Here is a 14,914-nt window from a genome sequence, read left to right on the forward strand (position 1 = left end):
CACAAATCCTTCATTTAAAAGTGAAGAAATATTTGTAAGGGTTTACCTAATTGCAGGTACTTTGCTAATACAGCTGTAATTTCAAAAAGGTTTTGTCCTGCTAAGTTCATTTTTATGTACCCTACTCTCCACCTTGACCATAGGGAAGCTAGGCAGTAGGGTGCCTTAAACTGTAAAATAAGCCTAAAAAGGTTTTAAGTCACCTCCTCCTCTCCAAAAACCCTGAAGTATTGTTTCGGGTATAAAACCTTCAGCTTCTTTAGCCATGCTGCAACCATCTTGAGCCTTCACAAGTACATATATGCTTCTTCAGTTACCAGGTTCATGCTTTTCCACCACTGCATCACAGGTTAGGCAGGTTGTTTTTCAACTACAAATGGTATGCAACCAAGAGGTATGCAAAGTATTTTCTATCCTCAGTCGAGGATTACAAGTGCATGGTCTCCACTCTTACTTGAGGATTAAGGTACTGAATAAATTGATTGTTCTTCTGTCTACTTCCTACTTGGCTTTATTGCCTATTGCCTACTTGGCAATCCCTAGAAGGCAATTAGCTCAGCAGCTCAGTCAGGGAAGAGAGAAAAATCCGACACTTATGACCACAGAGCTCCTACCGCGCAAGCATTGTACAATCAAACAGCGATGTCTTTTAGATCCCTTTTCTCCAACTCACAACATGATTATATTTACTTTGTCTAGAAAGAGATTTCCCATAAACAGACAGAAAATATAAACGGCAGTCTTCTACACAGACTTCCATTTGCAGTGTGCTGTGGTGTGAATTTACAGCACACGGGCTGTTCTGTACTAACTCCTTACAGGGACAGTAAACACTTAACACACACATAACACAGAAATAAGCATATACCAAATAAGCTTTACTTGTCTTTCTGTTTGTACTTGGTATGCATCCAGATGTTGCAGCAGTTCAGAGGGACAGAGTAGCTAGAGTACTTGACATTCACACCTTATATAGGACTTAAACTTTTAATTTTCTGAAGCTTAGCACACAATAAACTAGGTTCCTTTATTAGGAAGAAACATTTTAATGTGCAAGAACACTTTATTTGAAACTCAAATATGGTGCCCTATTGGAAAGATTTCTTTGTCAGCTCTAGGTTTGATCAATTAGCAATTTCTAAAAGTAATTCTCACTTTGTTTTGGGAGTTTCACTATTTTTGCCTCTGCTGCTTGATCTCTTTTTACCCCTGCTCCTGGATCGAGAGGAACTCCGACTTCTGCTCCTACTGCGTGTTCGACTATGACTTCTGCTGCGACTGCGGCCTCTCCTCTTTCTCCCCCTGCTGCGAGACCTCCTCCTTTCTCGACTTCTTGACCTGCCAGACCGGCGCCTTCTCTTGTTTTTGCGGCGATTCTTTTTTCTCTCAGATTCTCCATTTCTCCGGTAAGAATGATCTGGGCTTGGGCTGCCCCTTCTCCTTGACCGGCTGTAATAGTCATCACGATGGCTTGATCTGTTTCTCCTTTCAGAGTTTTTAGACAACTGATTAGTCCGTTCAGGAGAAATACGTATGTCTCTATTGGCCTCCCAAAACTCATTGTTTGGATTTTTGAATACATGAAGAAAGTTGCAGTGTTTCCCTCTTGGACACTTCTGCCTTTCAAATAAGCCTGCAACAGAGTAGGGTTTGCTTTTTTCATGAACCAGACCTGTTAAATCTCTTTCTTCATTATGTACCTACTGGAAAGAAACTTATTAAACTGAATATGGCTTCTTCAAACAGAAAAACATGCATCTGACCACCTATCAATTTAATTCACCCAAGATTATTTTTCAATATGTACTTTTATTGGAATTAACTTTTTAGCAGCTATGAAGGTTTTAGCTTAAAACAATTTTCATAAATAATTGTACTACCTTAATCTAAGCATGTAAATATAGAGAAGTCAAATGTGATAGCTACTGGTAAGAACTGTTGATGGTTCAGAAACTGCTGTTGCTTTTTAAAGAGATAAACTAGTACCTCCTGTAGTTTCACCTTAAGATTACAATTTCCAAAGCCAGGATCCAAATGTTCTTTTCCAGTCCAAGGTAAATCCACTAGAACAATTCAGATGCTTAATGTGACATGGTATGAATATTCCCTTTCTTTCCTAGATCTACACAAGCAAATTAGCATATCTGTCTTCCAAACGGAAATGAACTGCAACATTAGGCAGATCTGAAAGCTACACGCTAATTCTCTCTTTTTCACTTCCATAAGTACTCTTTCAGTAAAACACACTCTCTTTTCCAAGTGCTTATGTGACTCACCACATATAGCAGTTTTCCACCTTGTCACAGGACAAAACTCACAATGAAGCTGTCGGCCTGCATACCATCGTCCACTGAATAGAGCAAGAGCTGCCTGACAGTCCTTCTCCCTTTAAAAAGTAAAAATCAGACATAGCATTATCATGATACAATTGTTTAAGATGTTACTTACCAATTTTATCTCCCTTTACAGTATGAGAATGAATCACTTGGATTATACAGTGTTCACAGTTCTGAAACTTAGTAAGATTGCGAGTACTTACGACTGATACTGGACATACACATTTCCTCGCAGGTGAGGCTCATAGTTGCAACTGACCTAAGGGGATGGAAAGATTAAGTTAGTGCAACGGAACGTTCACGCTATACAGCAGCTCACACATGTTGAGATGGCAGCCATTCCCATTTATGAGCTGCAGCTCATCAATATGAACTTACATGTGATTTTCTTCTGAACACTTAGTTTTAGCCAAATAGAAGGTTTTGAAGAAAAAAAAGGAAAAAAAAAGCCCTTCTAGCTTACTTTGACTGTTTCCAACATTATGCTTCTATTAACACTGGGACCTCTACTTCACTGAGTCAAGACAGCTTGTACTCAATTGTCGCGCACTTGTCTGGGCCAACCCTACTGTGCAACTGCCAAATCCTGCTCTGAAAACAATCAGTAGTATCCTCACGTGGAAATGTGGGATTCATTCATTCATGGATTCATTATCGTAAGAGACTCTTTAGAGCAATTTTGCTTCACAGCATCCCTGTGAGATGAGTTAGAAAACCTGAAGTCACTAGCTTTCACTGTACAGTTCTGAAACACCTTTTTTCCCCAATAATTTAGCATTCAAAGTATACCTAAAGCTCTCAAAAATACACAATTTAACTTCCAAAAAGCTCATTGCTAGTTACAAAAGATCCTGAAACAGGCAGGCCCCAGGTCTCTCCAGGGGAGAACTGTGAGCGCAACCTCTTTTGCCCCCAGGCTTCTTCAATAGCGGCACCAAATGAGGCTCCTTTCATCACTGAACCCTGATTGACCCTCAAAGAATACCTCTCTGTGCAATGGGTTAGGCAGGGGCTTCAGACACATGAAGCAGCAGCTGTATAATTAAATATTACGGCATAAGCAGTCAACCTATTTGAGATAAACATCATCAACACAAGATCAAGCAAGAATGATTTTGCCATGGACATTTTTGGGTAGGGAAAGGATCTGCCAGCTTCTGGAATAGCTTTTTCAGACAGAAGAGCAAGAATAAAACCTTGGGCTACATTGTAGAGGGAAGTCAGCTGGAAAAGGGGTGTGTAATAATCTGATTCTAAATGGTAACAGAGACTCCACTCAATCACAGCTAAGATCCCTGCAGCTGACACGCAATTTCTAAGCACCTCTAATATAATGAAAATGCACATGAGAATCATATTACAGTTGCACAATTACTTCAGAAGCTAAGAAATGCCACACTAGAAGCTCTTACCCCATTATAGGGAGCCAAGTATGTGCCACTTGGCACAGCTGCATATGACAACAATGATACAAAGTCGAGGATCTGAGTTTGACGGGAAGACAGCATTTCAACCCATGCTCCATTGGGAATCTATATCCTGTCTTCTAGGATGGAGCACAGCTTCCTAATATCCCATGAGTCAAAATATGGAGGGAGTACTCCTCCAAACAAGTGAAGGTTTCTTACCTATAAAGATCATTATACAACTACTGAAAATTGACTTTTTCTACTTTCCTCTTCCTTGAAATGCTAATACAATCTCAGTTCTGAGGCAGCTGTCAGTAGGAGAAAAGGCACTGTGTGCCTCCTGGTGACTGCAGGAAAACACTCGGGAATGGCAAGCAGAAAGGGATGCTGCAGTAGGTTCTGCTACAAGGCAATTTCACCATCCAAGATGCATATTTTAGGGCAACATGGGACTGTTAACACACATCATTCATCTCTGAGGTCTCCATTTATAGGTCCCTCTTCTTCCCCCATAAGAAATAATAATGGGAAAAATTCAGGAAAGACCATTCAGCAAACCAAACGCAGAAACTAAGGATGGATGACAAATCTCGACACCATTTACATCACCTACCTTTTTGTAATTCCTCCTACTAAAATATCTACTATTTTTTCAGTTCATTGTCATTTGATTTTATTTTATCCAACCAGTCCTAAAATGATGTTATTTGGGTGTATACTCCGAATATATTTTATACCCCCACTATTTTCATTCCTTAGGCACAAATACAATAGCCCAGATATATTTATATTGTCTATCAGTCTTAGCAGACCCTCTGGGATTTATTATGGCCTAAGTAAAGAAGGAACTGTGAGGTAAATGGAGTGTTGAGCAGTATGAATAACTTGCAATATAAAAGCACAAGCTTTTATAACAGTTCAGGGGAATAGAGAGAAGATTCACCCAGAATAAGACAGTGCTTTGTAACAGCAGTGACAAGTTTACAGGTGACATGAGATGCACAGTTTGCTGTAAGGACACTATAGTTCTCTAATGTACATGGGGTTTAGCTCGGGCATGCTGGATGGAATTCCTGTTAAGGCTAGTAAAACACGAGTTATGTGTTATATGTTATTGTCCTGGTTTTGGCTGAGATAATTTTCTTCCTGATAGCTGGTGCAGTGCTGTGTTTTGGAGAGAATGATGCTGATAACACACTGAAGTTTTAAGCTGCTGCTGAGTAGTTGTGGTGCTTGCACTCAGTCAAGGGCTTTTCAGCTCCCCACACTCTGCCAGCGGGGAGGTGCAGAAGGAGCTGGGAGGGGGCATGGCCAGGACAGCTGGCCCAGGCTCGCCAAAGGGACATTCCCCACCATGTAACCTCATGCCCAGTGCATAAACTGGAGTTAGCCGGGGGGTGAGAACAACTGCTCGGGGACAGGCTATCCATCACTGGGTGATGAGCAATTGTTGCATTGTGCATCACTTGTTCTTGTATATTCCATTATTATTATTACTTCATCTTTTTTTGCTGTCCTATTAAACTGTTTTTTATCTCAGCCTATGAAGTTGTTTTTTTCCAATTCTTTCCCTTATCCCACCTGGGGAGGGAGGTAAGTGAGCAGTTGCGTGGTGCTCAGTTGCTGTTTGGGGCTAAACCACAACAGTTACATATTTAACAAGCTGTTACACTCAGATGCGTACCTTGAATTGAACAACCTTCCCCACATTCTGAAACTCGGGGAGCACATCCTCATAGAACTCCAAAAACTGCTGGTAGGTCTCCTCATCACTGTACTCGAGACTCGCATCCGTGTCATAGTCATCTCTCCGGCACTGCTCCATGCCAAAAGTAATGAACATCCCTCGGACGAGTAGTGTCTTACTAGATGTTGGATAATTATGCTTGCGAGAACACCTGGACATTGGTAGAGAAGAAAGAAAAGTGAAAAGATCAGCACTTTCATTAGAAGGTGCATTTTGTTGAAACGTCAAACACTTGCCATTTTGAGTAACAGCTATTACAGAAGAAAACTTTTTCTGCAAACTGAACAACTTTTACATTGTTCTCATCATGTGGGAGGGTGGAGAGAGGGAGCGAGGGAAAGAAAGCACATTTAGACCTGAAGTTGGACGAGTACGAGATTGGTATTTTTCCACTTCTAAAAAATTACTCTAAGTCAGTCTTATCTTAATCTGCATCTTCTTGGCAGCCATAAAAGCATTAGATCTCCCTCACTATCCATCATATTCAGGCTACTTCCTTCACATGCTGAAATACAGTTCTCCCCCACAAACCTTTCCATTCAGTGAGAACACAGATGTTAGCCTCCATATTTATTTCACTGTGCTTTACGATCTCCATTTCAAACACTTCCCCAGGCAACTGGGTCATGCAGTCTCCAACACATTTCTCTTTTTTGTGACATGATCAGAAAAATAGTCAGACTGATCTACTCTCTTCATCTAGCACTGTCAAAGCACAGACAAATTGGAGGGAGGTCAGGTCTCAGAATGGGCAATTGCAACCTAGACTTCAGATAGGAAGTTTCCTTCCACATCCAGCCTGTCAGAAGTAGACTCTCACTTTCTGGTTGACACCTTAGACTTCAAAAAACAAACAAGAGCAAAAAAAAGGTTCAAATCCAAAACTAAAACTGGAAACAATTTGACTGAAGTTATTTTTTTGTTGCATTTTAGAAGCTGCCTTCTCTCATTGTTCTATTTGAATGATAGAACTCAAAATATTATACCCACCCAATATTGTCTGTACACAAAATGAATATGGCACATGACAGAACAAACGGAACCCCAAGGAAAATGAGTGACACAAAATCCAGCATTACTACAAAATATTAGGGTTTGAATTACTGGGGAAATCAGTAATGGTGAACTGAGCCAATTTTAGCTTCTTCAAGACATAATGAGCTTTGACAAGATTCAACAATTATTTTACTGATAACATGGGCTCCCAATTTTTCACCACTATGGTCCATTTCAGCTTCCAATCCATTCTTCCAGTCCTTATCCTAGCTGTATCTCAGTGCTTCCACTTACGGTCAACACTAGAGGTTAAAATGACCAGAATATGAAGGAAGCAAGTTATGTGATGAGGAGGAAGGAAGATGAAGGAGAGGTAGCTGAGATCAACAACTATAGGTGAGAGAAGAGAGGCAGAATATGATGTTTCTCAGTATTTACCAAGCCTATAGTTCAAAGCAAAACTGATTTTTATCCAATCCATAATTAATCCAAGAAGGTTACCTCCATTAAATACCACCAAAACAAAAATACTGCAAAGATAACAAAGAACTAAACATTTGAAAAGCAAAAATGCTGCCTGCAGTGAAATAGCTGGCCAAAGTTTTACTTGGGAATTCAACACATATTTCAGCATAGAAAAAAAGATGTCGACTTGAAGCTTCCATAGAGTTGAATTATCACATAATTATCCACAGTATACATCATAGAATCATAGAATCTTTGGGTTGGAAGGGACCTTTGAAGGTCATCATCACACTAAAACAAATTACTTCTAGGATAAAGAAAACTAAATGCCTGGACCACACATGTTTCAGTGCTACAAGTTCGTAAAATAGCCTTACTAGTTTATGCTGAAGATTCATGTAGTAAGTATCAAGAGTCTTTCTCTGCTGAGCTGTTGTTCCTCCTCAACACACACAAAAATTCAGGGATTTCTATCCAGATGCTGCATTTTGGTCATCATCTTTAATGGTCACTGATGAACCTGTACTCCATGAACCCATTTATACTTTTAGCTTCCTCTAGGTCCTCTGGCAACAAGTTTCACAATTTGTTTCATATGAGAAAGTACTTTTTTTTTTTTTTTTTAAAGCTGGTAAACACTCCGGGGCACAAACTGTTTCATAATAAAAGCAAATAATCCTTCCCCTCCCACTCAGGAGTTCAATGTTCATCTACAACAGCCCTCTTCCATCATCTCTTTGAAAGTAAAGAGTCTAGTCTAGTTAGCCACTCCTCCTAGAGAAGCTGTTCCTCATCTCCGATATCTTGTCCTTCTCTGTTCTTGCCTTTTACCATACTTCTTTTCCAAGATAGGGCACCCATAACAGTATACAAGAATCAAGAATGAATGTATCACACAGAACAGTGTACAAACAGGAGAATTCTGGAAGCTACACAACAGCTCTCCCAACTACACAGATGTAACTTAACTTGCTTTAGTCCATTTGAGATTTAATTTTTTAAATGATGCAGCATATGCAAATTAGACAAGATAAAAAAAGCAGCATCTGACATATCAGGCCTGTTCTAATAACAGAAATCAAATATAATCTGTCTGAATAGATCTGTGCAAGTGTCAGAGCTAAGGAAAAGTCAGTTTGACCAACGTAACTAGAATGCACCGTCAATAATATGCCACAACAATAAATAGTTCAATTGCAGCCAGGCAACGCTTTTGCTCTCAATGTCTAGTTCCATCATGAATAACACAGCCATGTGCAAATACATGAAAGTAATTTATATAGTAACTTTTGTTCAGTTTGCATATGACCTAATGAAGTTGCCTCCCTTTCATCTCTCCAAAACACTTCTACGTTGGTAAATATTCAATTGATTACCTGTCTCCAAATCGGCAGGAACCTGTTTTAATATAGAATGGGCAATTTGCTCTATCCTTCTCTGTTCCTATATTCTCTGGGGGCTCTGGGTTGTGCCAAGTCACACCATTCTCCAGCTGTGGAAAAAAACATCACAATACCCCAAAGTTATAAAAGAATAAAGAAATGTAATGTCAAAATAAAACTACCAATTAAATCCACATGCAGTTATGAGCACTGTGTTACTATAAGGCAAGCTGAACCTATTTGAAGCATTATTTTACAAAGCTGCCCAGTGCCTTGAGTGTCTGGTGATGGAAACCTCTTTTCTTGGTAATTGTTCAGTTTTAAGAACAAGTCCATATTCATGATTTCTTTTTAACAAACAAACAAACAAACAAAAAAATCACCAAACTGGACGCTTTCTTTTGCTAAAAGAAAAGCTTAAGATTTTATAACCAAAAGGGTTGCAATATATTTGCTCCTAAAACAGCATTTTCATTTGTCATCCACAAGAATTACAAATATTGGGACAGGTTCTTTCCATTCAGCTAAGCCTGCTACCTACTTCACTCCAGAACCCACTAAGCAGCACTTTATACACCTGGCAGACAGAAAGCTAGGACTATTTACTTATTTGCGTCTGCAACAGCTCAAAGCTCAGTAAGGTTATCATTATCACTTTTTATGCAGCTAGAAAAGGCTAAAATGAAAGTCATCTGCCAAAGACCAGAATTTAAAAAAATCAAATTCATCGTTAGCACTGGAAGTAAAAGCCTCCATACTGATCATTTCAGGCCATTAAGATCTCTGTAATTCGAAACGGGATTATCAAGTTGCAAGCCTTGACTGACTGCAAACAAAGCACACATTTTAAAGAGGGAATTTTAATTTTGTTAGCAAATAGATATATAAAGCTGACTAGCCTGGGTTCTCATTTTAAATAAACTGAACACTTTATTTACAAGCAGCATTTGATCTTGCTGCCAGTTCTGTTCGTGACTCTCTGACATAATTTTCTTTCAACTCAACAGCACTGTCACTGCAACAGTGTCAACAGTAAGTAAGTGAACTCTGAGCTGATACTATAATGAAGTCTCTAACAGACCACATTTCTGCCTATTCCCTTGCAGAAATGGCTGCTAATACATCTTGAGCTCTGGGCAGGTAGTAGTTCAGAGCATTTTTCTACCCATATTATGAAAAAAAGAGTTAGATTCCCTACCTAAAGAACTGTTGAAACATAATTTGGAACTGAATGCAACTCCAACGTATCTATGACAATCAATATACAATGGGTTAACTAGATTAAAAATTTTCAGATTCATGCAGTGGTTTAAGTAGAGGAAGAATCTTCGCAAGTTTAACCATATATGACAGGGATAAAAAGCCAAGTTATTCTTAAAAGGCAACAGGAAAGACTGAATTCATCATTTCTAAGATTCATATGAAGACTGCAGTTTTCTTTACTACACACTGCCAGCTTGAGATCCATGCTCTTCCAGGCACTGGAGCAGTAAGTTTCTCCCTCTGCCACCTTCCCTTCCACAACCTGCCCCCCCCCACCCCTTAAGGATCTGTGCTCTCCTCTACTGCTGAATCCTTTTATTTAGCACCTGCCATCTGCTTAAAAAGACAAGTTTGTCTTGCCACCCAGGACTAGCAGATTTATTTAGAATTCTAATTCACAAATAAATCATCATGCATAGTGTTTTTTTAACAGCACACAGCCGTATTTCCAGATTAATTTTAACTCAGATCACCTGAACAGGAATGAGCATGCACAACTGCACTGCCACCAAGCAGCCAGAAATATGCTTAATTATGTTCCACCCAGTAAATAATTGTTTACAGCTTATGCAAGTCACTACATATTAAATTTATTCAGGCCATTAGGTTCTTGAAAGCAGATGGACAACATGCTAGAAGGCAAATACCGGATGGCAATTAAAATACTTTTCAAGTTCTTTTTCAAAGTCTCTGAGCATACCTGGCTTTCAGCTTGATCCAGCATCCTCTGTACAGCTGCCTATAAATGGTGCAAACACAGGACTAGTGAAAACCCTGAGGACACGCAAAACATCTGGTTTCTTTAGTTAAGAACCTAATTTACAATACTCAATGATTATGAACAATAGAAGTTTGATAGGGTTTGTTTTAAAAACGGAAGTTTTACTTTTGCTCTGTAGCAATTCATGTACTACAAAGCTGTTAAAAGGATACATCAGACAAGACCCTCATGCACATGATTTTCTAATCTAAATGCTAGACAACTTTAAAAGTTTCATTTTCTTCCTTTTAAAAACTATCATTGAACTATTGAGTACTTAAATTTATCTCCTGCTGTAGTACTCAGTCTGGTTACAGTTAAATGCATAATCATTTAGTTGCACTAAACTTTTTAAACTTGGAACATTCTATGTAACACACAGAAAAACACATTGCTTAGTGAGCCTCTGTTAAAGCAAAACATATAACTGTTAAGAAACTTTATTATCTTAAGTTCACTTTATGTAGCCTTCCAAATACAGGAAAACAATTACATTCTTTCCCTTCCTTCTTCTAAGTGGGCTGCGCAAAACAATAGTCACTCTCCAAAACTGGCTGGAAATTAGTTCTAACAAATTATGCTAGGAAGTTCCAAGAAGAGACATTTAAACATAACCAATACAAGAAAATATGCGGCCACTGCTCTAATTTGGAAAAGAATTAATTTAAAAAGAGGAAGAGAAAATAAAAATATGCAACCCATGATGAGGACCCAGAGAGCATCTGGTACTAATCATCAAGTATGTCAGATACTATCCACCCTATTAAATAAAAATAAAACCAGCCAAACAAACAAACAAAAACCCACCAAACCAGAAAATCTATTTTCTCATCTTGGGGATGGATTTTTTTTTTTTTTTTAATAAATCAGTAAGTCAGAATTTGAATAAGCTGCGTTTCAAGAGATGTGCCAAATCAATTGAACAAATTTCCGCTGCTGAAATGGGTGGCCCCACTCCTAGCTGGGTACTCAGTTTCCCTCTGGGTGCCTGTCAATGCCCTCACTGAGACAATCTAACTCACTAAGCCAGTAAAATCATAACCCAGCAAAAAACCCAAAACAAACCAACAACCAAACAAAAAAGAAAGTGGCTTCCATCTAGTTCAGGGAATCAAATCAGCCCACTGAGGGCTTGAGCAAATGCAGACACAAGGAAAGGGAAGGAACAAAATATCCCACTGTTGCCATGGTTCAACGCTCTTGGAACTCTCTCTCAACCTTAAATAAAGCATACAACCATCATGTTTTCTCTCTACTCTGCAGAGAGAAACAGACACTTAACAGAAGAGGAAGCAAGACAGGCAATACAACAACTGCTGTTCTTTTGCATTCCTCATGCAAGTGTTACACAATCAGTGACACAACCAACTATGAAATACAGGAGACGACACTGGTTGCTTATGTCTCTTCTCCTGCTGTGGCTACCAGACACAGCGGTGAGACACCTCCCAGTGAAATGACTGGAAACTTTTGCGAATGTGGAGAAGCTAAAATGTCCGGATCCTAGAAAGCTGGAATCACCCTTTACTGGTGATAGGCCAGTTCTCACATCGGATTTCTGTACAGGATATCTTACATCCAGGTCATTCAACTTCTAAAACTTAAGAAGAATGTATTGTTAAACAGAAATGTTATCAATTACTGGTATCATCACTATAGGTTTTTTTCTCCACCCAAGGAGCTCTGGGAAAAAAGATACTTCCTGTTGGATGAGTCAGGTAAAGAGCTGTAATATATCTTTCGATTAAGAACTGTGTTAAGGAACAGCAGCAATGTAATTCCATATTTCATACCCTCATTGGGCATCTTCTTCAACTGGGACATTAAGTAAGGATTATCTTTAATGCATGATGCAAAAAGTGCACATATCAGATCCTGCATTCACAGCGTGCCTTTGTATTTAACCGATGTAAAAAATTACGTACTGTGAATAACCAGATGCGTTAAAACTAGTTACCTTCTAGGTATATGGATTCACTAGATCCTCTTGGTATGTGAGGTGACAGTTAATAATAGTTTCAGCAATTTAAACAGAATGAAGTAACTAACAAATTCATATGTTTGCTAATTAGAATAAAAACCCTCTTCAACACACATAGACTGTTGCATCTGATAATGTAAGAGGATATGCAACATGTTTATCCTCCCACTGCCAGGAATCACCTCTCTTTCTCTCTTCTCCTGTTGCTTCTGCTGTGCCGCTTCTCTCTCTTTTCTTTGCTGCTCTTCCCATTCTTCTTTGATCTTCCTCTTTATGATAAAAAAAAATTTTAAACAATTATTTAAGGAAACAAATGCTTTATAATAATTTTCATAGTGAAATTCATAGTCAAATTCAAAACTATCATATTGTATTACAACTCCTTGACCATTAAGTTTTCATCCAGTCACAAGCAACTAAATCTCTGGACAAAAACCCTTTTCAACAGTCTTTTTCTTTTGCCTTTTTAATTTTGCTCTTCTAGAATTCTGTAGTGCACCCAACAAAACTGGGTGCACTACAGAACAGTTAAGATATTATACTAAGTCTACCTTACTGCCAGATACAACAGTAACGCGCAGTTTATACATCACCTCCTCTTCTTCTTGACGTTTTCTTGCAGCTTCTTCTTTTTCTTTCTTAATCTTGAACTCTTCTTGGGCCTTTTCTTCTCTCAGCAACCACTGCTCATGTAGTTTTTGTCTATCAAGGAAACCAGATACCACTTAGACAAAATTTAATGACTACCCACAACTGATGCAATTGTGCATACAATTCAAATTTATTAGTTCAACAATAATTACAGCTTCTCTCATCTTCCTTAAAAGAGGAAATTCCATAGGAATCATTCAGGCTTTAGAGAAAAGCTGTGTAGCCTAAAATATACAAAAGGATCCTATTTTTCAGAATATACTGAAACTTTTCAAAGTATCAAAATGGAATTGACTGCAAGTGTATCTACACCATATATGCCGTTTTCCTAGATTTTTCACCTTTCTGCCTCAAGTTTTTTTTCTTCCTCTTCTTCTTCCTCCTCCTCTTCCACTTCCTCCTCTTCCTCCTCAGACACCGATTCATCTTTTTCTGTAGTTTCTGAGAAAAAAAACACAAAACAATGCATCTGAATATCTGGATGTTATAGTCAGCAAAGATACACAAAATTATACTCTTTTAAAAAACAAAAAGGAAAAGAAAGAAAAAAAAATCACTACTAGATCCACTGACAATACAAAACACTTCACCATTACCTGTGTCTCTTAGTTTGGCAAGCGCCTGACGCTTTTTTTTCCGCTTTTCTTTCTTCAGAATAGCTCTGTATTTTTGATGGCTGAAGATGAGATAATATTATTTACGTTAAAACAACCAGCCAGACAAAAGATTTTTACTGTCATACATGCACCCAATTTATATCAGCAGTACAAAACCCCACAAACTGCAAAATTAACAGCTATTTGTATGAAATGGTAACTCTACAGGAACATCTAACATGACAACGAAATCTGTAGCTATGCTGTTAGAGCTGCATGTAGATAGTGGCAATGATCACACTCAGACACAACACAGAGGGTCTCATCCTTCCAGAGCTCTGCAGTACTTGACATTACCACCAACTCCATAAAAATCTCCCGTAGTTCCTGAAACTTGGTCACTAGATAAGATTAGGGAGGAAAATTTGGAGATTTCCTACTGTCTAATTTTGGCACACTTTTTAGCACATTCTACTCTTCCTCTCTTTTATAGGGTATGAAATTTTAAGTCCCTTCCCTTCTCCATTGATATTCTCTACAGGCAGCAATCTTAATATATAGATAACAAAAGCACACTTAACAACCACCACAGATAGTGCTCAGGTATACTCTTCTGCTACTGAAGCTTGGCCAGACTCACCCTTGTTTGTCTGACAACTTTGCAAGGCTGCCTAGAAACAACACTATGCTTTTATTATGATTAAAAACCCTCTAAGTATCAGAAAGCCTTTTCACACCCACTCCTTTTCTGTTATTTTTCATTCTAGCTCTCTTCTTTCTTGCCAGTTCATAATGAAAAAAATAAGAGGGAGAGATGAGCTTCAACTCTTTTCATTCTGCCACACCAACTATTGATGGGAGATCAAAATCTTCCCATTTTGGAGTATGTAATTTTAAAAGACTCCATAGGTATAACTCAACCAAAACCGCACCCACATCTCTAACCCTTCCGTTCAGGGTTACTCACAACCTCACCACCTGCACATCTGTGCCTGGCATCAGTAACTCCGTGGCGGTTATCCTGGCAGCAGAGTGCTTGCTCTCAAAGACCCATGCCTGACCACCTGCTCTGCCCACATCTGAGCCTTCTAGCTTTCATCAAGCAAGGCTAGCAATTCCTGGTGTAATGTCACCTGCCTGAAACGAATCTCATCCACTCAGCAGGTGCCTAGGGCTGGGAAGCGAGGATACCTCCTCCCCAGTTCGCAGGCTAGAACTTTTAGGTGCTCTGGAAGCCCAAGGAAGAGGGAGCAGCTCTCCTCGCTCCGAGGCCGCAGTAGCACACGAGGAGGTGGGCAGACAGCTGAAGCGCAAGGAGCAGCGGCGCC

At 39.1% G+C, this 14,914-nt stretch overlaps 1 protein-coding gene across 1 annotated transcript; it reads right to left on the minus strand.

The window, feature by feature from the left end:
• Positions 1-1,023: 1,023 nt before the first annotated feature.
• ZRSR2 (zinc finger (CCCH type), RNA-binding motif and serine/arginine rich 2) lies at positions 1,024-14,739 on the minus strand. The gene is made up of 10 exons (XM_010292526.1): positions 14,720-14,739; positions 13,587-13,666; positions 13,332-13,431; positions 12,933-13,041; positions 10,299-10,337; positions 8,330-8,445; positions 5,430-5,643; positions 2,540-2,595; positions 2,277-2,386; positions 1,024-1,633 (listed from the first exon to the last, which is right to left on the minus strand). Exons 1-10 carry the CDS (start codon positions 14,737-14,739, stop codon positions 1,152-1,154), a joined length of 1,326 nt encoding a protein of 441 aa, XP_010290828.1. The 3' UTR covers positions 1,024-1,151.
• Positions 14,740-14,914: the final 175 nt, after the last annotated feature.

Source organism: Phaethon lepturus, unplaced genomic scaffold (genome assembly GCF_000687285.1).
Source record: "Phaethon lepturus isolate BGI_N335 unplaced genomic scaffold, ASM68728v1 scaffold168, whole genome shotgun sequence".
NCBI classification, from domain to species: domain Eukaryota; kingdom Metazoa; phylum Chordata; class Aves; order Phaethontiformes; family Phaethontidae; genus Phaethon; species Phaethon lepturus.

Bases quoted from the DNA above. Each gene is read 5' to 3' on its own strand.
- ZRSR2 (XM_010292526.1), bottom strand. From the start codon at position 14,739: ATGAGATTCGTTTCAGGCAG. The intron at 13,432-13,586 runs GTAATGGTGAAG...TTTTTTTCTCAG, and splicing joins TGCCAAACTAAGAGACACAG to AAACTACAGAAAAAGATGAA. The intron at 13,042-13,331 runs GTGAAAAATCTA...TTTCCTTGATAG, and splicing joins AAAAAACTTGAGGCAGAAAG to ACAAAAACTACATGAGCAGT.